The sequence below is a fragment of the Elephas maximus genome, chromosome 19, assembly GCF_024166365.1.
Source record: "Elephas maximus indicus isolate mEleMax1 chromosome 19, mEleMax1 primary haplotype, whole genome shotgun sequence".
Taxonomy (NCBI): domain Eukaryota; kingdom Metazoa; phylum Chordata; class Mammalia; order Proboscidea; family Elephantidae; genus Elephas; species Elephas maximus.
The window spans coordinates 50,490,396-50,516,606 of record NC_064837.1 but is presented as its reverse complement, the minus strand read 5'-3'; the positions used below and the strand labels follow the sequence as shown (position 1 = coordinate 50,516,606).

General features: G+C 50.9%; 1 protein-coding gene across 4 annotated transcripts in view; it reads left to right on the top strand.

Moving 5' to 3' along the window:
- The first annotated feature begins 651 nt into the window (after nucleotides 1-651).
- MPP2 (MAGUK p55 scaffold protein 2) overlaps nucleotides 652-26,211 on the top strand; it is a 32,158-nt gene continuing 6,598 nt past the window's right edge. For 2 of the 4 annotated variants that reach the window (XM_049860546.1, XM_049860547.1), the window contains exons 1-9: nucleotides 6,552-6,787; nucleotides 8,263-8,381; nucleotides 21,910-22,062; nucleotides 22,227-22,376; nucleotides 22,723-22,950; nucleotides 23,756-23,887; nucleotides 23,981-24,086; nucleotides 24,177-24,245; nucleotides 24,454-24,615. In XM_049860546.1, the coding sequence (XP_049716503.1) occupies nucleotides 6,691-6,787; nucleotides 8,263-8,381; nucleotides 21,910-22,062; nucleotides 22,227-22,376; nucleotides 22,723-22,950; nucleotides 23,756-23,887; nucleotides 23,981-24,086; nucleotides 24,177-24,245; nucleotides 24,454-24,615 (1,216 nt within the window). In that variant the 5' untranslated portion in view covers nucleotides 6,552-6,690. Of the gene's footprint in view, nucleotides 752-989; nucleotides 1,116-3,454; nucleotides 3,519-6,551; nucleotides 6,788-8,262; nucleotides 8,382-21,909; nucleotides 22,063-22,226; nucleotides 22,377-22,722; nucleotides 22,951-23,755; nucleotides 23,888-23,980; nucleotides 24,087-24,176; nucleotides 24,246-24,453; nucleotides 24,616-26,211 lie in introns of those variants that run through there. The other 2 variants (XM_049860548.1, XM_049860549.1) reach the window with 2 other exon arrangements.

Below are 26,211 nucleotides of genomic sequence, written 5' to 3'. Positions count from 1 at the left end.
GAGGCGGGGCGAAGGCGGGCAAGTGGGTTTAACCCTTAATTTACTTTTTGAGATGGGATTCGGAAGAAGGCTAGCGAGTTACTTCTTTCAGTATTCCGTAGGCAGAAGCATGGACCAGCGTCCCAGTCCCGGCCTAAAATAGGACCTCAAATCCCTTCGCAAAGATGTTTCCATTTTTTAAGAGTTACGGACACTGGTATCCACCTGAGTCCTTAAAAGCTGTTCCTGAGCCCGAGGCCCTATGGGGGTATCTCCGGTTCCTGAGAGTCCCTCTAAAGTCCCCCTGTTCCCTTTCCCAGTTGGTGAGAGGGACAACGAGGAAACTGAGGCACGCCTGGAACTGGACCTTGTGTCTAAGCAGAGGGGAGGGGGCGGAGTAATCGATCCGGCCCCACTCGGAGCTGTCTGTCACCATTGCCCTTTTAAGCGATCCCTGGGCCCCGGAGGACGCTATTGGGTACCGGTCGCAGTCCGTGCATCCCCGAATAGGAAGCAGGGGGTCACAGGCTGTGCGGTGTCATCCAAACCACTACCTCCCCGCCGGCCACCAGCTGCTCAGGGCAACTGCTTCTCTCCAGGTGGCCCGCGGCGTCCCTATTCCCCCTCCTCTCTTCTCCCCTCGCGGTCTCCGCCCCTTCGCCCAAAGGAGGCCTCGCCGCTTTAAGAGCTGGGTTAGAGATTGACAAGCGAACAAACGCTGAGCGCCGGTCCGCGCAGGAGCCGCCCCGAGATAGGGGCTACCCGGGAGCAGGTAGGCTCCCCCCTCCCCCGATCATCGGGCCAGCACCCTACCCCTGGGCCCCTGCCTCCTTTCCGGCCTGGCATGGCTCTTGGGGCCCTATTCTCTGAGTCTAGCCTTCCCGGGCCCCCTCCCCAGTCCCGTACCCCCTCTCTCGAACCCCCATCTCCGGCCCTCTCTAGGGTGCTCGAGGGGAGATACCAAACCCCGCTGCCATTGACTCTGGCCCCTGCCCTTGCGCTCTCGGCAGGGGCTCCAAAGCGACACCGGGCACAGAGGTGGTGAACAGTGCGGTCCCGGGTATCCGAGCAGCCTCTCAGCGGGCTGTGCAGGTCCGGGGGACTTCGGAACCCGGCATTACGTAAGAACTGCGCTGGTAGGCATCCCAAGGGGGGCGAGGGGCAGAGGTTCCCCCGGGTCCCCCGAGCGTCCCGTTCCCCAGGGAGGCCAACACCTCAACCTTCCCTGGGAGGGGGGTCCCCAGAGAGGGGTGCGCTGCTTCTCCAGCCTCCCAAGGGTCAGAGGCCTGGGTTGACACCTGGAGATCTGGGAGGGGATCGGTGTCAGAGCAAGGGACCAGGATCGGAAAGTTGGGTCAACTAAAGGTGGGGGGAATGGGGGTTGGGGGGATAGCCATTCGGTGACCTCATCCCCTGGCCTCCGCGGGCGCGCACGCAAAGAGCCTTCTTTGATGGCTCGCAACACACCCCCCTTCCCCCAGGTCCTAGCGCCGAGCGTATTAGGGCTGGGCTAATGGGGCGGGGGCGAGCTGATTGTCGGTTTGTACCCACCGTTTCCGCCTTCAGGTTCCCGTCTCCTGTCCCTCAGTTCTGTCAACCCTCCCCACGGCCTGTCGTGCCCAAAACGCCTTTGCCAGACCTTTCCTCCCCGCACCTCTTTGTATGTGTATTGATGAAGGGGTGGGTGGGAGGTTGCAGGAAACCTCCCCCTTTAGGGCTGGCCTGCATCACCGTAGAAAGTCAGGGTGATGTGGATAACCTGGGAGTAGGGATGTGAGGGCATCTGGGCCCAGCCTTTCGGAAGTCGAGGTGCAGGCTCCCTGTATGCCTGGCCCCCGGCCTTGGCACGCAGCCAGGCTGACTTGCCTGGCACTGCGTTCTCTTGAGGGTACAGCCCGGCCTGCCCTCTCGGAGACTTGGGTGGGGGTGGGGCAGAGCACGCTGATGCCGTGGGAACCCGATTCCCCAGGGAGAAAACCCAGGCAGGCTGGGCAATAACACTTCTGGGTACAGGAATTTCATACAGCATCTTTCCAGCTGCCACCTTCTAGGGAAGGAGGGCATCTGGAGGCCCCCAGACTGCCGGTACCTCTGTCAGATCCCTCCCCCCTGCTCTCTAGGAATAGGGACAGCAGGGATTGGCACCAGGGCACAGGCTGGCACCGTGGATCCCAGCTCTTTCTACCAGCCTGGGTTCTACCCGAAAAACAAAACTGAATGCTGTAGAGTCGATTTCAACTCACAGTGACCCTATAGGACAGAGTAGAACTGCTCCCTAGGGTTTCCAAGGAGCAGCTGGTGGATTCGACCTGCTAACCTAAATGGCCAAGCTCTTAACCACTGTGCCACCAAGACTCCAGCTTGGTGCTAGCCTCCCTGAAAGCTACTTTATTCCATGTCCTCAGGGGCAGAGCCAGGAAGAAGGGGAGTCATCCCCCTTTTATGATTTCTGCCACCTGAGCCCAGGTGACCAGCACAGGCGTGGGAAAGGAATGGGAGCAGAGGGTTTTTTTTTTTTTTTTTTTAAATCAGGTGGTGGTCCCATTTTGGTAGGGGGGAGGTGAACCTGAGGTCCTTCCATCCCCAGGGCCCAGCATACATTCAGTCCTGAAGTGGGCACTGCCAGCTGCTGCTTCCAAGTTTCTCTGCCTCTCCCAACTTCCCCCACCCCTGCTGTGAGCCACTGCCTCCTGTTGTCATGCCAACTGGGAATTAGGGTTTTATCCACAGCACATGCCCAGGAAGGCAAAGGGAGGGTGGGTGGTATCCCCTCCTCTCCCCCTGAGAATGGAGGAGCAACCTCAGTTTGGGGAAGCCCTAGGCTGAAAACTGTAGACTCCATGTCTGGTTCTGCTAGGAGGCCCCTGCTCTCCTTGTCCCAGCTCTGGGCTAAGATGGTGAGAGGGGAGAAAGAGGAAGCCAGAGAGGCCTTGAGGAGGTAGGATGTCCTTTCTATCAGACAGACATTTCAGTCAGTGCAGCCTCAACACTGGTCTCAGCTGGGATCCAGAGGTGAATAAAATGTGATTCTTGCTTTCAGGGAGCTTACAGTCTGGGAACGCGTTCTCTCCTGTTTTTGACTCAAATTCTGCCACCCCCCCCCAAAAAAAAAGAGAGAGCAGGCAGAAACAAACAAACAAAAAAAGTCATAAGATCTGAGTTTTCACTGTAGCTCTTTATTAGCTTTATGTCCTTGGGCAAATCACTTAACTTCTCTGATCCTCAGTCTTCTTCTCCGAGCAATGGGTATGTGTATATATATATATATATATATATACATATATATATAATACCTGCCCTTCTGCTTCCCAGGACTGTTGGATCATTGTTCTCCAATCCCAGTTTCTGGGTGGCGCCCTTTCCCCTCACCTTGTGGTTGGCCCCAAGAGGTGGGGCCCTGAGAGGGAGATCCTTTCTATTCCTTTCCCCTTTGCTTTGCTTTTGCCCCTCCTCACCCCCTTCTTTCCCCCTCCAGGAGAGACATTTCAAAACCCTTGCTGACATCACCATGCCAGTCGCTGCCACCAACTCTGAGTCTGGTAAGAAGGGGATGAGGTTGCCAGCTTATTCCAGTGATTCAGAGGGTGCCAGACAAGGCCTTGGGGGTAGAGAGCAGCAGACAGGCACTCCACAGCTCCCTGCAAACAGCAAAAAACCTCTCCCAACCCCGCCCCCCACTGCCGCTCCACCCACTCAACCATTCATTCAGGCACCTTCTCTGGCTGTCTACTCTGTGTGAGGCCCTGTACTGGGACACAGAAGAGGAGGAAGAAGAGGAAGAAGATCTACACCTGTCCCAGGGCGGGGCTGGAGCCACAACACAAGTCACCTCTGTGGAGGGCAGGGGGAGGCCAGGCTGGTCAGAGAAGTGACTTGCAGGATGTGGCCTAGGTGCTGGGCAGTGGAGGATGGCTTGGGGTGGAGGGACTACAGCGGTGAAGCCTGGGGCTGAGAAGTCCACGGGGTAGTGCTTGTGAGTGTGGAGTAGACCAGCAAGTGCTGGAGGCGAGAGGCAGAGCCAGAGACCTGGGAGGGGGATGCTGGGGCAGGAAGCTGTGTGTGGAGGGGCAAAGGTACCACTGGGAAGCCTGGTCTTGGTTCTGTAGGAGGTTTTTTTTAGGACAGGGGATGGTCCACCTAGACAGGTGAGCAGCAAGCTGTGGAACCTCTCTGAACCTTTGCTTCCCCTTCTGAAAATGGGGTAAAAATTTAAATAGGTTGATTTGTGATGGAAAGGGTGCAGCATGTTGCTTCTGCCACCAAATTGTTGTTATGCCATCTGTGGCCTTGAGTCAGTCACTTCCCTTTTAGGACTTGGGTGTCCCCATCTGTAAGATGAGGTGATGGGATGAGATCAGCGTTCTTACCTTTTATTGGTTCTGAGTCTTTTTGAGAGTCTGAGGACAGCAGTGGGCCCTCATCATAGACTAGTGATTCTGGGCTCAAAACCTGTATTCTACTTCTGGGGTTCATGAACCCGCTTTGGCGCATACAGGGATCCACTCAGGTTCAGCTCCCTATGCTGAAAGCTCTCTAAGAGCCCTGCCAGTGTAGCCTGCTAGGGTTGTGGTTTGATTTATCTGAGTTCCTTCTGTCTTGATGTCTCCCTACCCTCATGCGCCTTCCCTTGCCCTAGGCCCTGCCACTGCCCTTGCAAGATGTTCCAGGGCCCCCACTTTTGTTAGAATGACAGCCTGTCTGTCTCCTCTGAGAAACTGAACCAAGAAAGTGAAGGCTGCTGTGAGTGGTGCCCTCGTCCTGTAGAAAAAGCCTATCCTCCATGCAGTGGAGGGGACTGTACCTATGCCCCCCAGCTTCTGCAGCCTTGGAGGGCTCAGTGCCTCCCCCGTTCTGTCCAGCCCACTGGGCCCCCTGGGCTCTCCCCCTGCTCCATCCTGCCTGAGCCCCACTGTAAGCTCCTTACGGGTTAATTAAACCCATCCCTCAGCCTGTGATTAAAGGCCCCTCAATCCTAAGCCCATTAATGGTACCTACAGGGGTGTGGGGGGGAGGAGCAGGCCCAGAAATTCAGCTCCCTGCTGTAGGCCACTTGATGGGTCATGACTGGGGGCAGGGCGGGGAGCCGAGCCCAGAGCCATGGGACCTACCACCTGAAAGGACTCCTGGGGCCCTGCTCCCCTGGGTGCTGTGCCATGGCTGCTTCTGGCTTCCCATGTCCAAAGGAAGGACTACAAAAATTCTCCTGTCCCCCTCAGGCAGCTCTGCTGCCCCTCCCCTGCTGGATTGGCTCCCACCTCAAAAGCATAATGGTGGACTCTACCCCTTGTCATATGGTAGTCATTACTGTCCCCCCAGGACTGAAGGAGGGACAGCTGTGCCTCTGCCTCTGCGGTCAGACTCCCTCTACCCCTCCCTTCTTCCTTCCCCAAAGAGCTCCATCTTGGGCTAGGCAGAGGGTGAAGCTGGCAAGGTCCTTTGCCCACACTTCCCCAAGGGTCAATTTGGTCATTGTCATTTTGGAGGGAGGGAAATGATGTGGATGGTGAGGGCTGCTGAGCCTTGCTATTGACTGATTCTTGCAGATACCCCAATTTGACTTAGAATAGGTGGAGGGGCCTTTTTCCTGAGGGTTGGGGGATGGTTTGGGACATATGTGGATGATGGCATGGGATGAGCCTTTAGAGGTCTTGCCCTAGGGTCTCCTGATCTGTAGCCTCACCCTTTCTTCCACCTTCACCAGACTCCGTCCTTTCTGTGAACCAAGGCTGGGACAGAGAGCTGCTTTCTTCAGGTGGAGCTGTCCCTTTAAATCTCTCTCACGTCCCTGGGTTAATGTCCTGGTGTGTAATCCAGCCTGCTGCCATGGCAACCAGGGGTGCAATGCGACCTGGTGCCACTCCTTAGGGAATGACTGGCTGGTGGCAGCAGCAGTGCCCTAGCGGTGGCCTTATGGGTATAGGGGCTTAGAGTAAGGGAGACACTGGGCTGCTGAAGTGTGGGGCTAGAGGGGCTTGGGGCACCCTTCTTTGCCCACAAAGGTGCCATCACCCCCTGGCTGGCTGGCTGGCCAGTAAAGGGAGGGATTAGGGGGTTGGAGGCTTGTGCCCAATACCACGGTGGGGCCACAGCCTCCTGGTGGAGGACTAAGAGTCCTTCTCTGGGGCTTCCTTTGGTACTCCGTGAGCAGCTGAGGGGTCATTGTAAAGGATACAGGGTCTGGAGAGGGGACAGAGACCAGAGGGTAGAGGGCAAGAGGAGGAGGGGGCGTGGGGGTATATTAGAGGAGAAACTTTCGGGAAAGAGAAGAGAGGCCAAATCCCTTCCCCAGCTTGGCGTTCCTGCATCTGGGCTGTGAAGGGAGTATCTCTGGGCACCGCACCAGTCCTGAAGGGTATCACGCTTACCCTCCCCTTTTCGTAACCCCTTCTCCCCACCCCGACTAGTACCAAAACGAGGGGATCTGGCCGCCTGTAGGATGAGTACTCTTTCCACCCCCCTCTCACCCTCTCCTCTCCCCCGCCCCACCTTCTCCTCTGCCCCCTCACAGTCTCCACCGGTCCCTCCCCAGCTGTCAGCTCTAGTAGGGGCTTGGGCCAATCGGCGAGGTGGGCAGGGCGGCTAAGCCTTGTTATTGGCTGATTGGGCAGAGGGTTCTCCCCTGAGTCCCTCCTTCTCCAGTGCTGCACCCTCTGGCTGGGAAGGCGGCAGACAGCGGCGTGGTGGCGGCTACTCCACTAGCCTCTGGCTGGGATGTGGGGGGGAGCCATGGCGGGCAGCCCGGGCAGCGGGGCCTCCTTGGAGGGAATATCCCTGGGCTCCTCTGAGGAAGCGGAACTCCAGAGGGAAGGTAGGGAAATGGCAGGGCGGGGAGGCTGGGGGGATGCCGGGTGTGGGACATCTGGAGAGGGGGCACTAGGAGCGACCCCTGTAGACTAAAAGTCCTGGGTGGGGCAAGATCCTCCAGGAAAGCTGGCCTGGGCAGAAGGAAGCGACTCCCCCGGCTCAGTCCTCCCCCCATGACCCGCAGGCTAGGGGTCTGTGTGTGAGGATGACTGGAGAGGGTGCATCTCAGGAGACCACGGCAGAGCGGACCAGTTCCCTTCCTGGCCCCACTAAATGCCTCCCAGGTCCCTGACCAATGCCAAGCCCAGGCCTGGATAGTGGTGATGGGGTGGGTGGGTTTGGTCATTGTTTCTGGAGAAGGTGGGGAGGAGGAGAGGCCAGCTAGCGGGAGTCCAGGGGTTCCTGCACCATCTCTGCCAGCTCCTGTTTCAGTGCCCTCTCCTCCCCACCCCCATTCCTTCCTGGAGGAGGGGAGCAGTGACAGAGCTTTGAGAGGTGCCAGGGACTATATCCACCCCCCTCTTCCATGACTTGGGTGCTGTTAATGCAGATGTGGGTGTGGGTGGCAGGGTGGCAGAGTAATGATAGCCCTGCCCATCTTGGCCTCCAGCTGGGCACACTCTGCTTCTCCCTTCCTTCCCCCGGAACCTGTCCCAGCCTGGAGCCCTCCTCTCTGCCAGTGCGTGAAGGCAGCCCCCCTCGCTTACTCTTCCCTTTCTGTCAGCCCCTTGGTGGCCTGTGCTGTGGCCCAGTTTCAGGTACACTTATGTCCCTGGTTATGTCCTGTCCTAGGTTGAGGGTTTGCTGATGCCTGGGCTCACTTGGTCTGACTTCTACCCTGGGGTGCCCACAGTCACCCCAGATCCCAGGTGCCTGTTTCCCCAGCTCCTGCCAAAGTTCTGGGCCTCAGCGTTGGCTTCCTATCATCCATGTTAATTTCTCAATGCTTATTGATCTGTCAGTGCTGAAGGGCCTGTAGACTCACTCCATCTAGTCCAATTCACCCATTGTACAGGAGGGAAAGACTGAGGCTAGTGAGGGCAGTGACTTATGCAAAGATACACTGAGTTAGTGGTGTGGCTGGCGCCGGAGGCTGTGCAGCTCTGGCCTCCCACATGACTCCTGCTTGACTCTGGGCCTGTGCTCAGGGACCTGCTGCAAGCACTGTCTTTCCCATCCCTGAGCCCCACCAGGTGCAGGCAGCTGGGTCCCAGGTTGAGTGAGGAGCTTGCAATTCTTTGGCTCGAGGCAGAACCTGGAACCTGATACCTGCTTTGCCTTTTCCCCTCCTCCACCTCAGAGTCCACTTCCTGCTGCCTGGAGCCTCCCATTTGCCCAGGCTGGCATTACCTAGGGCATGCAGGGAGGGAAGTGCTGCTGGGACAAGGGGCAGGGGCAGGGCATGTGGCATGTTTAGGCCTCCTGCCTGTTGTACCCAGCTGGTATCTGTGTGTCTCATTGCCTACCCCTTCCCCTCAGCCATGCAGCAAGTCCTGGACAACCTGGGATCCCTTCCCAATGCCACAGGTGCTGCGGAGCTGGACCTGATCTTTCTTCGAGGCATTATGGAAAGTCCCATAGTAAGATCTCTGGCCAAGGTACAGTGCTCCAGGGAGGCAGGCACAGGGGTACTGGGCCTGGGGAGGTACAGTTGTGGGTGGGGTGGTGAGCGGTAGCCACAGGGACCCTAGGAATGGGGCAGGTGGCACGGGAGACCATGTGTGTGTGGGGTGTGTGTGGTGTGTACACGAATGAACATCCACGCCCGAGTAATGAATTGGAGGAACTGCAGGGAAAGGGGGCTGGCCCCACACCTGGGCTGGTGAGTTGTGTGGACATGCCCACGTGGCTGGTGTTTGGTGTCCCCAGTTTGTGGAGGGTGTGATTGATGGGGAGTGAGCATACCTGTGTGTTGGAATCTCCAGATTCCATTTCTCTGCCTTTGGGCCTTTTGTGCAGACTTATTATTATTATTATTATTTTTTGGTATTTGTCTCTTTTTCTGTACTTTAAAAAAATTATTTTTTTTTTGTTGAGAATATACACGGCAAAACATACACCAGTTCAACAGTTTCTGCGTGTACAATTAAGTGACGTTGATTACATTCTTTGAGTTGTGCAACCATTCTCACTCTTCTGAGTTGTTCCTCCCCCGTTAACATAAACTCACTGCTCCTTAAAGTTTCTTATTTAATCTTTGGAGATGCTGTTGTCAATTTGATCCCATATAGATAGTTCTTAAAAGAGCATAATGCTCAAGGCAGATATATTTACTAGTTAATCTAAACTATTCTTTGGTTTTAAGAAGACTTCAGGGGATGTTTTTGGTTTAAGGTTTAAAGATTAACTCTAGGCAATAATTTCAGGCTTTCATCCAGGCTCCAGGACTTCAGAGTGTCTGGAGTCCATGAGAATTTGGAATCCTGGTCTGCATTTCCCTCCTTTTGTCATCATCCTTCTATAGAATCTTTGATCAAAATGTTCAGTAGTGGTAGCTGGGCACCATTCAATTTTTCTGGTCTTATGGCAAAAAGGAGGTATTTTTTTATGGAGGCAATTAGCCACACATTCCACTCCCTTCTCCTATCCCTGACTCTCCTTCCTTTGTTGCTCAAGGTGAAAAAAAAAAAAGGTGAATATAGATCAATTGTTATGCCTCAGATGGCCATTTGCAAGCTTTTAAGACCCTAGGAATTACACAACAAACTAGGAGATAGAACAGAAGCACTAAATGTGTTTTTAGGCCAATTAACTGGAATGTCCCATGAAACCTTGAACCTAAACCAAGGATCTGAATTCCATGAGGTATCTGGTTGTACATATGCAGCCTCAACAGCTACTCTCTCTCTTTTTTTGTTATTGTTGTAAATATGCCTATCACACAACTTTTGCCAATTCAACTTTTTACAGGTGTACAACTTAGTGTTTTTAAATAATTTGATGTGCAACCCTTAATCAATATTTTTTTCCATCACTGTAAACTGAAACTCAGTACTCTGTAAGCAGTAACCCCCCTTTTCCTGGCCCTCCCTCCCCTCTTCTCTCCTTCTTTACCTTTTTTTTTTTAAATTGTGCTTTAAGTGAAAGTTTACAGTTCACGTCACTTTCTCATAAAAAACTTATACACATGTAGTTCTGTGACCCTAGTTGCTCTCCTTATAACGTGACAGCGCATTCCTCCTTTCCTCCGTGTATTTCCCATGTCCATTCAACCAGCTCCTGTACTCTTCTGCCTTCTCATCTCACCTCCGGACAGGAGCTGCCCACTTAGTCTCACATGTCTACTTGAGCTAAGAAGCACGCTCCTCACCAGTATCATTTATGTCTTATAGTCCAGTCTACTCTTTGAAGAGTTGGCTTTGGAAATAGTTTTAGTTCTGGGCTAACAGAGTCTGTGGGCCATGACCTCTGGGGTGCCTCCAATCTCAGTCAGACCATTAAGTCTGGTCTTTTTACTAGAATTTGAGTTCTGCACCCCACTTTTCTCTTGCTCCATCAAGGACTCTCAGTTGTGTTCCCTGTCAGGGCGGTCACTGGTAGTTGCCAGGCACCATCTAGTTCTTCCGGTCTCAGGCTGATGGAGTCTCTGGTTTATGTGGCCCTCTCTGTCTCTTGGGGTCATATTTTCCTTGTATCTTTAGTGTTCTTCATTCTCCTTTGCTCCAGGTGGGTTGGGACCAATTGATGCATCTTAGATGGCCACTTGCTAGCGTGTAAGACCCCAGATGCCACTCACCAAAGTGGGATGCAGAACATTTTCTTAATAAACTTTGTTATGCCAGTTGCCCTAGATATCCCCTTAAACCAGGGTCCCCAGACCCCTGCCCCTGCTACTTTGTCCCTCTAAGTGTTTGGTTGTATTCTTAGTTTTTGGTTTAGTCCAGTTGTGCTGACTTCCCCTGTATTGTGTGTTGTCCTTCACCTAAAATAATTCTTGTCCACTATCTAGTTAGTGAATACTGCTCTCTCTCTCTCCCCACAGACTTCTTTTTTTTAAAATTTGATTGTGGTAAAAGGCATAAAATTTGCCGTTTTAGCCATTTTGAAGTATACATTGCCAGTGGCATTCCTCACATTCACAATGCTGTGTAACCATCACCACAGTCTGTTTCCCAATTTTTTCATCATCCCATACTCTGTGCCTATTAGGCAAGAATTCCCACTTCCCTGCCCCCAGCCCTGGTAACTTTGCTGTTTGTTGTAAATTTTTTTTTTTTTTTTTGTGCTTTAGATAAAGGATTACAGGCCCCTGGTAACTTCTAATCTACTTTCTGTCTCTATGAATTTGCCTATTCTAGATATTTCATATATTTCGATATTTGTCCTTTTGTGTCTGGCTTCTTTTTTCTTAGCATGATATTTCAAGTTTCACCCATGTTGTAGCTTGTATCAGAACTACATTTTTTCTTTACGGCTGAATACTATTCCATGGTATGGATATACCACATTTTGTTTATCCATTCCCCCATTGGTGGATATTTGGGCTCTTTCTGCCTTTTGGCAATTGTGAATAATGCTTCAGTGAGCATTGGTATACAAGTATGCTTGAATCCCTCTTTTCAATTCTTTTTGCTCTATACCTAGGAGTGGAATTGCTGGGTGATATGGTAATTCTATGTTTTAGAGGAATCACCAAACTGTTTTCCATAGCTGTTGCACCATTTTACATTCCACCAGCAATGCACGAGGTTCTAATTTCTCCACATTCTTGCCAGCACTTGTTATTTTCAGTTTTGATAATAGCCATCCTAGTGGGTGTAAAGTGGTATCTCATTATAGTTTTGATTTTCATTTTCCTAATTTTTTTTTAATGACTAATGTACTTGAGCAACTTTTCATGTGCTCACTGGCTATCTGTATATCTTCTTTATAGTCCTTTGCCCATTTTTTAGTTGGGTCGTTTGTCTTGTTGTTGTTTGCCAAGACCTCTTTTTAAGGTACCTGCCATGCATCAGGTGGGAGAGAGACTCACTAAAACAAACTTACAGAACAAAATGGCAGTGATAGAGGCAGATGCGCTGGGGCAGGTGCCTAACCCAGCCTGGGGTGGGCAGAGAAGGCTTCCTGGAGCAAGGGCCACGTGAGCTGAGTCTTGAGGAATGAAAAGGAGTGGAGGGCATTCTGGGCCACAGAAGAGCTTGAGTAGAAACAGAGAGGTGAGAAAGATCCAGAAGTACAACAGGGACTGTAAGTGTTCAGTGTGAGGCTGGAGTGTCAGGTGCAAGACAGGAGTGTGAGTTGTGTGGATGTCACAGGTTGTAGGAGGCCCTGGGCAGCCATTTGGGTGTAGTTCTGTATGTATCACAGAGCCTTTCATGGGCTTTAAGTGGGGGCCTGATGATGGCCAGATGGGTGTTTTAGGAGCCTTCTAGCAGCCATATGGAGGATGGTTGGAGGGTTCTGGGTTGGAGGGTTGTGCCTGGAGTTGGAGGGACAGTTGGGGGGCTGTGTGGCAGTTCCAGTTAGGGATGCTGAGAGCCTGATCTGGAGCTATGGTAACAGGGCTAGAGGGAGGGAGGCAGAAAGAAATATTTAGGAGGTAAATTGGCAGAACGTGGTGTTTGGGTACAGAAGGGGAGAGGTAGCAAGGCACTTTGGATTTTGCCTGGGGAAAGTGTGACATGGTGCCACCTTCAACTAAGAGTGCCAGCAGGGGAGGGGGTCGAGGAAGGACAGGAGGTGAGCTTGGTGTGGGTGGCTGTGTGGGAGGCGAGGCTGGGAGTTGAGAGAAACCAGGCCTACTTAAACAATGTTTCTCAGTAAAGGTGGGGTTGAGCATGGGGATTCAGAAATGAAGGTGTGACTAGTCACTGATGGGGAAGGCAGAGAGAGCCAATCAAAGCCAAGGAGCAGGGATGTCCATGTCAGGCGCCTGATTTTCTGGGGTGGGAGGTGACTCAGTCCAGAGACATCAAAAAAAAGGGGAGGCTTTTGTCCAGAGTTTGTGCTGGGGGGTGCTATGGCAAGGCACAGCGTGAAGGGGGCTTGGGAGAATGGCAGGTCTGGGGGACGACACGGCAATCCAGAGTAGCTGCAGTGGACAGGGAGGTCATTGGTGTGGAGGTCCAAGAATGGAGGGCTTGGGTGTGGGGTGGCTGTCTACACAGGTGTTGGAATCTAGGGTTATGGTAGCTGTTGGGGTGGAGAGAAGACTGAAGCAGTTTCCCTGGTCTTCAGTGAATGGCAGTGCAGTGGGGGGGTGGTGACCAGAAAGTTGGCAAATGACAGTGATGGTAAGGGAGATGGTGGTACTGCAGGTGGTGAGAGCTTCCAGGTTGTCTGGGGGAGGGGTGAGATTGGGAGACCCTGTCACAGGGAGGCCAAGGCCCTGGCCTGGGGCTTGGAGGAAGGCCAGGACCCACTAGAGGGAAAGAGCTGATGCAGGGATGTGGTGTCCATGGGAAGCAAGCAGGTCACAATACCATCTTTGGAATGGTTGAGGACCTGGTGAGGTTGTTAACAACAGAAGATGAAAGGTCTGAGAGGGTTAATGGTGAGAGGTTTAAGGAAGACAAGTCTGAGGAGATTGGGGAAAGGCAAATTGCTTTTCATCAGTGATCGAAGGCTATACTCATTCATGAAAAATAAAAACAAGGAGCTATGCACATTGTAAACAAAGAGAATGTGAGCTCCGCAAGGGCAGAGATGCCTGCTCACTGCTGTATCCCCAGAGCCCAGAACAGTGCCTGGCACATGGTAGGTGCTCCCTGAAAATTTGTTGACTGAATGAATACAAAAGAGTAAAATAACAGACCTTGGAGTCCCTGTCTCCAAGATGTTCACGCTGGCTGCATTTGCCTTAGCTCTTCTTCTTTCTTTTTAAGAAATAAAAAGTACAGACACAGCTAATGCCCTCCACCTTCCTCACTTTCGCTGCTCTTTCCGCATTCCCTCGTCTTCACTTCCACCTCCACACTGGTCACCACTGGCTTGACGTGGGTGATGTCACCTCCCTGGATGCTTGTGTGTCTTGACTGCAGATGCGCTTAGCTGTAAACAATATACTTTTGTTATATGTGTTTTTAAATGTTATATAAATGGAGTTAAACTGTCACTTGCTTATGTTTTTGAGATTTATAGTTGACATAAGTAGATACAGATGAAGATAGAAAGATACTCATTTTGAGTGTTTGCAATACTTCAATATACAAATAGAGTCTGATTTATTTATTGGTTCCCCTCTGAGAGACAGGTATGTTCTTGCTGATTTTCCTCTATTAAGAACAGCGCTGCAGTGGCCATCCTCATAGGCACCTGCGTCTGCACAGGTGTGAGAGTTTCTCTAGGGTGGACACTTGGCAGCGGAATTGCTGAGTGTGTGCATTTCCAGCCTTATTAAACTAAAACCTAACCAGTGGCTGTGGAGTCAATTCCGACTCATAGTTGACGCTATTGGACACAGTAGAACTGCCCGCATAGGGTTTCCAAGTCTGTAATCTTTACAGAAGCAGAGTGCCACATCTTTCTCCAGCTGAGCGGCTGATGGGTTCAAACCGTTGACCTTTTGATTAGCAGCCCAACACCTAACTACTGTTCCACCAGGGTTCCTTTCAGCCTTACTAGTGTTGCCAAATTGTTCTCCGGAGGTACTATATCAGTTACTCCCACCAGTGATGGATGAGTCCCCACACTTGATGTTAGCAGATGGATTGTTAGTAGACTTTATTTTTTTAGAGCAGATTTTAGGCTGGCAGAAAGTACAGAATTTTCATATATCCCCTTCCCCCTGCACATCATTTCTCCTGTTAATGTCTTGCATTCCTGCGGTACATTTGTTACAACTGATGAACCAATATTAACATGCATGATTATTAACTAAAGTTCATAGTTTACAGTACTGCTCTATTTTGAGCTGTGCAGTCCTATGGGTTTTGACAAATGCTTAACGTCAGTATCACACAGGGTAGTTTCACTGCCCTAAAAATGCCCTGGGCTCCAACTGTTCATCCCTCCCCCACCCCGACTACCTGGCAACCACTGACCTTTTTTCACTGTCTCTCATATTGTTGGAGTCGTATAGTATATAGCTTTCCTGGACTGGCTTCTTTGCCTTAGCAGTGTGCATTTAAGCCTCTTCCATGTCTTTTCATGGCTTGATAGCTTATTTCTTTTTATTGCTAAATACAAGTGCATCGTATGGGTGTACTACACACAGTTTGTTTATCTGTTCACCTATTGAAGGACATCTTGGTTGCTTCCAATTTTTGGCAGTTATGAATAAAGCTACAATAAACATTCGTGTGCAGGTTTTATGTGGACATATGTTTTCATCCTATTTGGGTAAATACCTGGGAACGTGATTGCTGGATTGAATGGTAACCCTGTGTTTAGCTTTGTCAGAATGTCTTTTAAAGTGGCTATACCATTTTGCATTCCCATCAGCAATGAATGAGAGTTTCTGGGAGAGCCAGCCACCCATTCTCTATCTCTATGTTCTGGGGTGTGTGCACACAGCAGCATTATCACCCATAAAAGTGTGGGAAGAGCTCCATCGAGACTGTGGGAGAAAGCTCATGACCATTTGGGCAAAACGCGGGGTCTCGGCTACCCAACACAAGGCATAGAAAGAGGAACTCATATGTGAGGGCACGTCTCTTTGGCCCCACGGATTCCTGGCACTGTGAGGGATGGGTGCAGCTGGAGGAGGGCCAGAGCGAGGCCTTTTAAATCAAGGGTCAGGGAAGGTACTGCTCAGGAACTCCCATAAGGAAGTTGACCTCTGATCCCATGTTCCCACAGGGACACACATATCAAGTCATACAACACATGGGCAAATGACATTCTTCCTCATGCTGACACCTTTAGCGCCCAAATAAAGGTGCTAGGACTGGGGGAAGAGTATAGTAGAAAGCAGGGGAGTCATCACACCTGCAGGTGAGTATGTGTGTGTGTGTGCACCCAAGGGTGTGTGGTCTGTGGGTCAAGAAATCTGTGATTTGTAACAAAGGTCGTTCTGAAACTCTCAGTCTGAGCTCCCTACATTGTAACCCTGAGACTGAATAAGGTCAAAACAGTCGGGTGAGATTGAATCTGAACATCTGTAACCTTCCAAAGCTGATTTCAGAGTTGGATTTGTTAGACCACGCCATCTCTGGGTTGCTTTAACTACTGCTTCTACAGTGAGATAACCAAAGAAAGAAGGAGGTCCATACGGGATGGCAAATCTCAGGGTAGTAGGTCCTCTAGCTAATCCCCTTCAAAGCATAACCTCTATCAATAGCATTTCTCTCTGGTGACCATGTCCAGCCTACTTGACAGCTCTCCAGTAATAGGATTGCCAGCTGAATGGCTCTATCACTCACTCACTTGCTGATTAATCCATCGATCCATCGATCCATCGATCCATCGATCCATCGATCCATCGATCCATCGATCCATCGATCCATCGATCCATCGATCCATCCACCCACCCACCCACCCACCCACCCACCCACCCACCCACCCATCCACCCATCCACCCACCCATCCACCCATCCACCTACCCACCCTCCATCATCTGTCTATTCAACAAATACCTATTGGATGCTCACTGTGTACCAAGTCCAGTGCTGGGTCCATAACAATGAACTGCCAGATAGTTTGTCCTTCTCCTGATGGAGCCCAGGTCTATCTTCCTGTATCTTCCTCTCACCGACCCTGCAATGTCCCAGTCCTAGGACTGCACCAATGTTCTGTACCAGCTGTAAGTAAACTCCCTCCTCTAGAAATGTTCTTGGGGATAAGCCGGTCAGAATTTCCTCCCAAGAAATTCCTAGTTTGGTTTCCAGATGCATAGAGCATAATAGAAGATGGTGTGGCCTCTTCTTCAATTCTGAGACCTGCAATAATAGGCTAATGGGCCAAGATAATCCAGTGACTTCTTCCCTTCATCTGATTGTAAAACAATCAGGAAGTGAATATCCATAAAGGCATGTCTGAACTCAGTAAAGATGGAACCTACGTCTTACTGATTTTTTTTTATAATTTTTATTGTGCTTTAAGTGAAAGTTTACAAATCAAGTCAGTCTCTCACACAAAAACCCATATACACCTTGCCACACACTCCCAATTACTCTCCCCCTAATATTTTTTTTTAATGAGACAGCCCGCTGTCTCCCTCCACTCTCTCTTTTCATGTCCATTTCTCCAGGTTCTAACCCCCTCCACCCTCTCGTCTCGCCTTCAGGCAGGAGATGCCAACATAGTCTCAAGTGTCCACCTGATCCAAGAAGCTCACTCCTTACCAGTATCCCTCTCCAACCCATTGTCCAGTCCAATCCATGACCATCAGGGTCCTTCTACTCTTAGTCAGACTATTAAGTCTGGTCTTATGAGAATTTGGGATCTGCATCCCACTGCTCTCCTGCTCCCTCAGGGGTTCTCTGTTGTGTTCCCTGTCAGGGCAGTCATCGGTTGTAGCCGGGCACCATCTAGTTCTTCTGGTCTCAGGATGATGTAGTCTCTGGTTCATGTGGCCCTTTCTGTCTCTTGGGCTTATAATTGCCTTGTGTCTTTGGTGTTCTTCATTATCCTTTGATCCAGGTGGGTTGAGACCAATTGCTGCATCTTAGATGGCTGCTTGCTGGCGTTTAAGACCCCAGACACCACTCTTCAAAGTGGGATGCAGAATGTTTTCTTAATAGATTTTATTATGCCAATTGACTTACATGTCCCCTGAAACCATGGTCCCCAGACCCCTGGCCCTGCTACGCTGGCCTTCGAAGCATTCAGTTTATTCAGGAAACTTCTTTGCTTTTGATTTAGTCTAATTGTGCTCACCTCCCCTGTATTGAGTGCTGTCTTTCCCTTTACCTAAAGTAGTTCTTATCTACCCTCTCCCACCCTCCCTCCCTTCCCCCCCCATAAACACAAAAGAATGTTTTCTTCTCAGTTTAAACTATTACTCAAGTTCTTATAATAGTGGTCTTATACAATATTTGTCCTTTTGCAACTGACTAATTTCACTCAGCATAATGCCTTCCAGGTTCCTCCATGTTATGAAGTGTTTCAGATTCCTCACTGCTCTTTATCGATGCGTAGTATTCCATTGTGTGAATATACCATAATTTATTTATCCATTCATCCATTGATGGGCACCTTGGTTGGTTCCATCTTTTTGCTATTGTAAACAGTGCTGCAATAAACATGGGTGTGCATATATATCTGTTTGTGTAAAGGCTCTTGTTTCTCTAGGATATATTCCAAGGAGTGGGATTCCTGGATCGTATGGTAGTTCTATTTCTAGCTTTTTAAGGAAGCACCAAAATGATTTCCAGAGTGGTTATACCATTTTGCATTCCCACCAGCAGTGTGTAAGTGTTCCAATCTCTCCACAGCCTCTCCAACATTTATTCTTTTGTGTTTTTTCGATTAATGCCAGCCTTGTTGGAGTGATATGGAATCTCATCGTAGTTTTGATTTGCATTTCTCTAATGGCTAATGATCGTGAGCATTTCCTCATCTATCTGTTAGCTACCTGAATGTCTTCTTTAGTGAAGAGTCTATTCATATCTTTTGTACTTCTTACCGATTTTAATGATTATGTATACATGGTTAAATTTCTGTAGTATGCAGACAAAGTACTTCGATCAAAGAGCCAGCTGTAAAAACATGGTTCTTCTGGCATAGTGACCCAGAAGCCCACAGGAATGGAGTCAAGTTGGAACTGCATATGGTAGCTCTCAGCCTCTTCCTCTTACCTTTGTGGAGCTGGGCTGGAGTCTCCTTTCTGGGGGTGTGGCAGACAGTCTTGGCTGGGTAGACCTGGGACCTAGGAGGGGCAGGGCCTGGCTCTGGAGGGAAGTCAAGGCTGGTAGACAGATCATAAGTCCAGGGGGTTGGCTGTAGACAGCAGGTGGCAGCAGCCCTGGTAGGTGAGTGGCATCTGGGAGGGGTGACAGGGATCCAGCAGCAGGTGTTCCAACAGCATGCAGGGCCAAGGTGAGTAATTCAAGGCAGGTGATATTCAGAAATGCAGGCAAGTACTAGTGGGAACATCTGCCAGCTGGGAGGCATGTGAGGGCAGTGTGTGAACTAATCCAATGAAATGAAGAAGAAAGAACACAGGGCTGGGAGTCAGAAGATTCACTGGCTGGTTTTATGACTTTTGTATGCCCATTAACCTCTCTGAGCTTCACTTATTTTTTATGAGAAATGGGGCTAATGATACCTATTTCTCAGAGCTATGGTAGCCACCACTCCCCGCCAAAAGAAATCAAGATTCATTGGAGTAATTGCTAAAGTACAAGATGTACCCATTTCAGAATGGAGGAAGGTGCTCAAAGGCTGATGGAACATATCAAAATGACACAGGTGTGAACGGGGCTCCCACTGGACACATTTGGGATAAACTGAGACAATGAAGATAGTGATGATAATGAATTAGAACACATTGAGTTAAAAAAAAATTCTTAGTGATACAGAGAGACAGGAAAAGGGAGGCAGGGTGGGAGAAAGGGAAAGCTCTTTCTTAAGGCAGGATGCCATCTAATAAATGTAGACTGAATGATGGAGTTAAATAATCATGATTTTGCAACTCTTAATGTGATCACTGATTCAGGCAAGGATCATAAATGAACGCTAAATCCACTGGTGAAAGGTGATTCAGAACAGGACATTCACACTGTCTCAAAGTATCACCCACAGATCTGTGCCTCCTGTGATACAGTAGGAAAGACACAGGTCACCTATATAGAAATTTCTGCCAAAATGGTTAAACTGAGTCTAATCATGAGGAAAAAATCAGGTAAATCCAAGTTATGGGGTAAGACTCTTTAAAAACGTCCGGAATGACCAAAAGTTTCCGGGGTCTCTTCTAGATTAAATGAGACCAAAAAAATGTGACAACCAAATACAACGCATGATCCTTGATTGGCTCCTGTATCAGAAAAGTTAAAAAACTGTAAAGAACATTTTTTTTCTTTTTTTTAATTGTACTTTACATGAAGGTTTGCAGAACAAACTGGTTTCTCATTAAACAGTGCACATATTGTTTTATGACATTGGTTAACAACCCCACGGCATGTCAACACTCTCTCTTCTCAACCTTGGGTTCCCTGTTACCAGCTTCCCTGCCCCCTCCTGCCTTCTAGTCCTTGCCCCAAGCCTGGGTGCCCCTTTAGTCTCATTTTGTTTTATGGGTCCGTCCACTCTTTGGCTGAAGGGTAAACCTCAGGAGTGACTTCATTACTAAGCTGAAAGGGTGTCCAGGGGCCCTGCTCTCAGGGTTTCTCTAGACTCTGTCAGGCCAGCAAGTCTGGTCTTTCTTTTTGAGTTAGAATTTTGTTCTACATTTTTTCCCAGCTCTGTCTGGTACCCTCTATTGTGATCCCTGTCAGAGCAGCCAGTGGTAGCAGCCAGGCACCATCTAGTTGTACTGGACTCAGTCTGCTGGAGACTGTGGTATATGTGGCCCATTAGCTCTTTGGACTAATCTTTCCCTTGTATCTTTGTTTTTTTTTCATTCTTGCTTGCTCTCAAAGGGGTGAGACCAGTGGAGTATCCTAGGTGGCCACTCACAGGCTTTTAAGACCCCAGATGCTACTCACCAAAGTAGAGTGTAGAACATTTTCTTTATAAACTATGTTATGCCAATTGAGCTAGATGTTCCCCAAGACCACGGTCCCCAGAGCCCTTAGCCCAGCAATTCGGTCCCTCGGGAAGTTTGAATGTGTCTATGGAGCTTCCATGACCTTGCCTGTAAGGGACATTTTTGGGACAACAGGGAACATTTGAACATGTACTGTCTATTAGATAATCTTACATCAGTGTGTCAATGTTAAATTTCTTGGAAGTAATAATGATATTGTGGTTTATGGAGCAGAATGTCTTTGTTCTGAGGATGTACGTGCTGAAGAACTTAGGGATGAAGTGATTTGTGTCTGCAACTATCTTTCAAATGATTCAAAGGAGAAAAAAGTCTTCCTAGGTCCCTGGGTGGTACAAGCGGTTTGCAATTGGCTGTTAACCTAAAGGATGGTCGTTTGAGCTCACCCAGTGGCACTGTGGAAGAAAGACCTGGTGATCTGCTTCTGTAAAGATTACAGCCAAGGAAATCCTGTAGAGCAGTTCTACTCTGTAACATACGGGGTCGACAGGAGTTGGAATTGGCTCAACAGCAATTTTTTTTTTTTTTTGACTTTTATATATCCCCGAATCCCTGGATGGTGCAAACAGTTAACGTGCTCACCTGCTAACTGAAAGGTTGGAGGTTCAGATCCACTCACGGGTGCCTCGGAAGAAAGGCCTGGTGATCTACTTCTGAAAAATCAGCCACTGAAAACCTTATGTGTCTGCTCTGACACACGTAGGGTCAACTGGTTTTGGGTTATATATCCCTGAATGGAACTCCTTTCTTCCCTACCCTCCTACCCTAACTCTCACCGCTAGGCTAGCCACTGGCAAAGGTCTTCTTTTCCTTTTCCAGAAGCACCTTTTCATGGGAGCCCAGAGTCAGTAGAGTAGCAAGTAGGTGTGAGGCCCTGTCCTGGCATCGTGTGCTGGTTTATTGTCCCGCCCCTCACTGGACAGGCAGCAGAAAGCACTGGACTGGGGGCTTCAAGACCCAAGTTCAAGGCCCTGTGACCTTGGGCAAGTTACTCCATAGCTTCTTCACTCTGGGCTACAGGGTGTCCAAGTTCCCACTTAATGATGACATCATTTGGAAGAAGCCGCCCTTGAATTCAGATGCTCACAGGGTCCTGGGAGCCTAGGATAGTTTGAACAGTGTGGCAAGAGGGTGGAAACGAAGTCTGTCCTTTGGATTCTTCGTTCCCTACACTGGGTCCTGTGCCATCCTCACAATGCAGGACCTGGCATCATTTCATTCTGTTGTACATAGGATCGCTATGATTTGGAACCTAACATCAACAATACGCTGGGTTCTAGTCATCATTCTTGGGGGAGGAAGAAGAAACAAGGTGTGCATGCACACCTCGTGGTCTGTGTGCGGATGAATGAGGGTCTGAAACGTGATATCACCCAGCAGTGCTGTGGGTGGGCTCTAAAGTCCAGACTTGGGGCTAGGGGCTGAGAAGGAGCCAGCAGAGGGGTGAGATGCCTGAGAGCTGTGGGGTGGGTGGTGCTGTTTGGTGTCCTGGAGCCTCTGGGGGAAGCACAAAGCCTTCCATGTCGTGCTCCCACCCCCAGGCTCATGAACGGCTGGAGGAGACCAAGCTGGAGGCAGTGCGTGACAACAACCTGGAGCTGGTGCAGGAGATTCTGCGAGACCTGGCGCAGCTGGCCGAGCAGAGCAGCACTGCTGCCGAGCTGGCCTGCATCCTCCAGGAGCCCCACTTCCAGGTTTCTGGGAGGGCCCTCAGGGCCGTGGTGGGGTGCAGTGGCCATTGATACGGGATGCTGGGGAAGGGGCCAGTGACAAGTTGGAGCTGGGATAAGAGATGGGATAGGAAGGGATCATAAGGCGCTGTCCCATTGTCCCCCACCCTCCCCCAATACCTCACCAGTCCCTCCTGGAGACGCATGATTCTGTGGCCTCAAAGACCTATGAGACACCGCCCCCCAGCCCTGGCCTGGACCCCACGTTCAGCAACCAGCCTGTGCCCCCTGATGCTGTTCGCATGGTGGGCATCCGCAAGACAGCTGGAGAGCATCTGGTGAGGGTGCCGGTAACCGGGGCATGTGCAGTTGGGAGAGGGCTGAAGACAGAGATGGGGTCAGCTTTGCTCAGGAAGAGCCCAGTGCAGACCCAGGAGACCACACACTGTGCATACCAGCATGACCCTGTGCCAGGGCCCTCCTCATTCTGCCCATCTTTTCTCCTGCAAGTGATGAATCTGGGCAGAAGGATGGAAAAGGAAGACAGGGGGTTGTGGTGGAGTGGTGGCATTAGAGGACCCTTTTGAAGATCTGACTTGGAGCAGCTGGAGGAGAAGGAGGACTCAGACTCCTAAAAACACTGCAGACCCACCTCATCATACCGTCTCCTCCCCTGCCCCCCAGGGTGTGACATTCCGTGTGGAGGGAGGAGAGCTGGTGATTGCGCGCATCCTACATGGGGGCATGGTGGCCCAGCAAGGCCTGTTGCATGTGGGTGACATCATCAAGGAGGTGAACGGACAGCCGGTGGGCAGCGACCCCCGCGCGCTGCAGGAGCTCCTGCGCAGCACCAGTGGCAGCGTCATCCTCAAGGTCCTGCCCAGCTACCAGGAGCCCCATTTGCCCCGCCAGGTGGGCCCTGCGCCTAGCCTGCCACCAAGCACAAGGCTCAAGGGATGGCTGAGCCACACCCAGCTTCCAGGGTCACAGGCTTCGTGGCGGGTGTCCCCCCTCTCCAACCCACGTGCACAAGGCAAGATAGCGAGACCTGCAGGCCAGGGGAGGCAGAACACAGGCCTCTGTGTGTGGTGCAAGTGCGCGCGCTCACATATACCCTCGTGCCGCTCGGGACGCATGCATGTGCAAAGGCCGTGCACGCATCCATGGCCAGGGGAACCTGAGTGTACAAGTGAGTGCCTGCATCCTGGGGAGCGGTCTTCCTGTGGTGGTGTAGGCACTGAGGTGAGGTCGTCCTGTGTCCACTGTACAGCTGCCTCCTGATTGGTGGATCATGGAGGTCTGGCTGCTCTGCTCACCTCTCTTATTGGCTGTCTGTAGCCATCTGCCGGGACCTCTGTCCTAAGCAGGGTTGGGGCTGGACGTACGGATCCAGCATTGATACCAGTGTCTGGTCACTGACCCAGTGATCCTGCCTCCTCAGTGGGTAGGGCCAGGGACTTAGGCCTGCACAGATTTCCCATCCGTCCATCTGAGTCCCATTTGTTCTAGACCCAAAGGGAGGCTGGTACTAGGGAGGGGTGTCAGGGCAAGCCAGGGGGCATCACCCCTCTAGAGTGTCAATACCAAGCCCTTAAGAGGGCTTCTCTGTGAGAGGAGGGATTAGAGAGTAGAGGGTATGATCCCACGCCCTGGCCATCGTCTTCTCCAGCCTTCCTCCGCACCTTCCCTTGACCTTTTGCCAATCCCTGGCACCCAGGTATTTGTGAAATGCCACTTTGACTATGATCCGGCCAGAGACAGCCTCATCCCCTGCAAGGAGGCAGGCCTGTGCTTCAGCGCTGGAGACCTACTCCAGATCGTCAACCAGGATGATGCCAACTGGTGGCAGGTGAGCCCTTGGCACCCCTGTGGTCTCTCCAGGTGTGGTATGGAGGAGGAGAGGGAAGCGGGAGGTCTTGGCTCTGTCCCCTGTTGGTTTCAGGCATGCCATGTTGAGGGAGGAAGTGCTGGGCTCATCCCCAGCCAGCTGCTGGAGGAGAAGCGAAAAGCCTTTGTCAAGCGGGACCTGGAGCTGACACCGACCTCAGGTATGAGGTCCCCACCCCCCACCAGGTGCCCCCAATCTGGGATCTGGTGTGGCCCTGCCTGAGCTCACCTGCCCATCTCCCTGTGAACAGGGACCCTATGTGGCAGCCTTTCAGGAAAGAAGAAGAAGCGCATGATGTATCTGACCACCAAGAATGCAGGTGGGTGTCAGCCTCTCCCCCTGTCCTCCTCTAACGTTGCGTGGCACCCCCCTCCACAACAACAGAATATGCTCTCCTAGCTCAGGTGCTGCCAACCCTGTCCCTAGGCCCTGCCCAGTCCCTTCCTGATCCCCTGCTCCCAGCCTTCTTTCCCTGACCTAGTCCTGCGGCCCACCACTGACAAGCAGTGCCATCTCCTTGTGTCCAGAGTTTGATCGCCATGAGCTGCTCATTTACGAGGAGGTAGCCCGCATGCCCCCGTTCCGCCGGAAAACCCTGGTGCTGATCGGGGCCCAGGGTGTGGGCCGGCGCAGCCTGAAGAACAAGCTCATCATGTGGGATCCAGACCGCTACGGCACCACTGTGCCCTGTGAGTGGGAGCTGGGCCCTCTGGGTGGGCCAGGGAGTAGGGGCTGCTCTCCATTAATGGGCATCTGTGTAGGCATCAGGTCAGGTGGTGCCTTTAGGTATGAGGTATGGGGCTCAGGCCTTGGCCTAGGGCCTCACAGGGTTCTGAAGGGCAGGGCCAGAGGGGACATGGCAGGAGTCTGGAGTGTGAGCGAGAGGGGACACCGGGAGGGCATACTTAACAGCCAGACTGTCTAGGTTCAAATTCCATCTCCACCATGTATTAGCTGGGTGACATTGGACAAGTTATTTAATCTTTTCGTGCCTTAGTTTAAGGGCCCTGGTGGCACAGTGGTTAAGTGCTCGAATGCTAACCAAAAGGTCAGCACTTTGGACCCACCAGCTTCTCCTCGGATGAAAGATACGGCAATCTGCCTTCATAAAGATTACAGCTTTGGAAACCCTATGGGGGCAGTTCTGCTCTGTCCTTATAGGGCCACTAAGAGTCAGAATCAACTCGACAACATGTACAGGTGCCTTCATTTTCTCATCTGCAAAATACTGCCAACTTCCAAAGGGGTGTAAAGATTAAATAAATTAATATATGTAAAATCTTAGAAGAGTGATGAACACACGGGAAGTGCCCACATGTACCTACGTTTAGTATTACTATCTGAAAGGCAAGAAAGAGTAGGGCAGATGGAAGAGGATAGCATTTGCCAGGGAGAGAAATGATGGAAGCTTTATGAGAGGCAGGGGCTGAGGTGGACAGAGCCAGGAGGACAAAAGGAAGAGAGCTTGATACCTGGCTTGGAAGTGCCTCAGAGACGGCTGGTGCCCACTGTGGGTGGATGGGAGAACTGCAGAATGGGAAGGGATGGGGAGGAGTCCTGCAAACAGGTGGCCAGGGGGGCTGGGCCCGCCTGGGTTTTCCTTCTCTCTCCTGTTAACACTTGCTAAAAGCTAGTGTGTGCTCAGCTGGGGGGTCAGGTAAAATGGGATTATGAGCTGTGTTTGCGGCCTTACGGAAGACAGGGCTTCTCGATGACAGAATCATCTGGGTGGTAGAAGCTCTCAGTTCCTGGAAGCATGAGGCCTGAATTCTGGCCCCCGGGTGGGCTTAGCCTTGCTGTGTGGCTTGCTGTGCCGGCTGCACACAGCAGTCTCTAGCCCTCTGCTCCCATCTGTGAACACTGGGTTGGACCAGGTGATCTCTGTGAATCTTCCCAACATGGACTCCCGTGGCTGTGTGTGCCAGTGGTAAGGGCGAAGGCAGCAGTCTCTCTCTCTCTCAATTTTTAAAAAAAAATTTCTCTCTCTCTTTTTTTTTTTTATTGTACTTTAGATGAAGGTTTACAGAGCAAGTGAGTTTTTCATTAACAGTTAGTACACATATTGTTTTATGACATTGGTTAACAACCCCACAACATGTCAACACTCTCCCTTCTCGACCTTCAGTTCCCTTTTACCAGCTTTCCTGTTCCCTCCTGTCTTCTAGTCCTTGCCCCTGGGCTGGTGTGCCCCTTTAGTCTCGTTTTGTTTTATGGGCCTGTCTAATCTTTGGCTGAAGGGTGAGCCTGGGGAGCGACTTTATTACTGAGCTAAAAGGTGTCTGGGG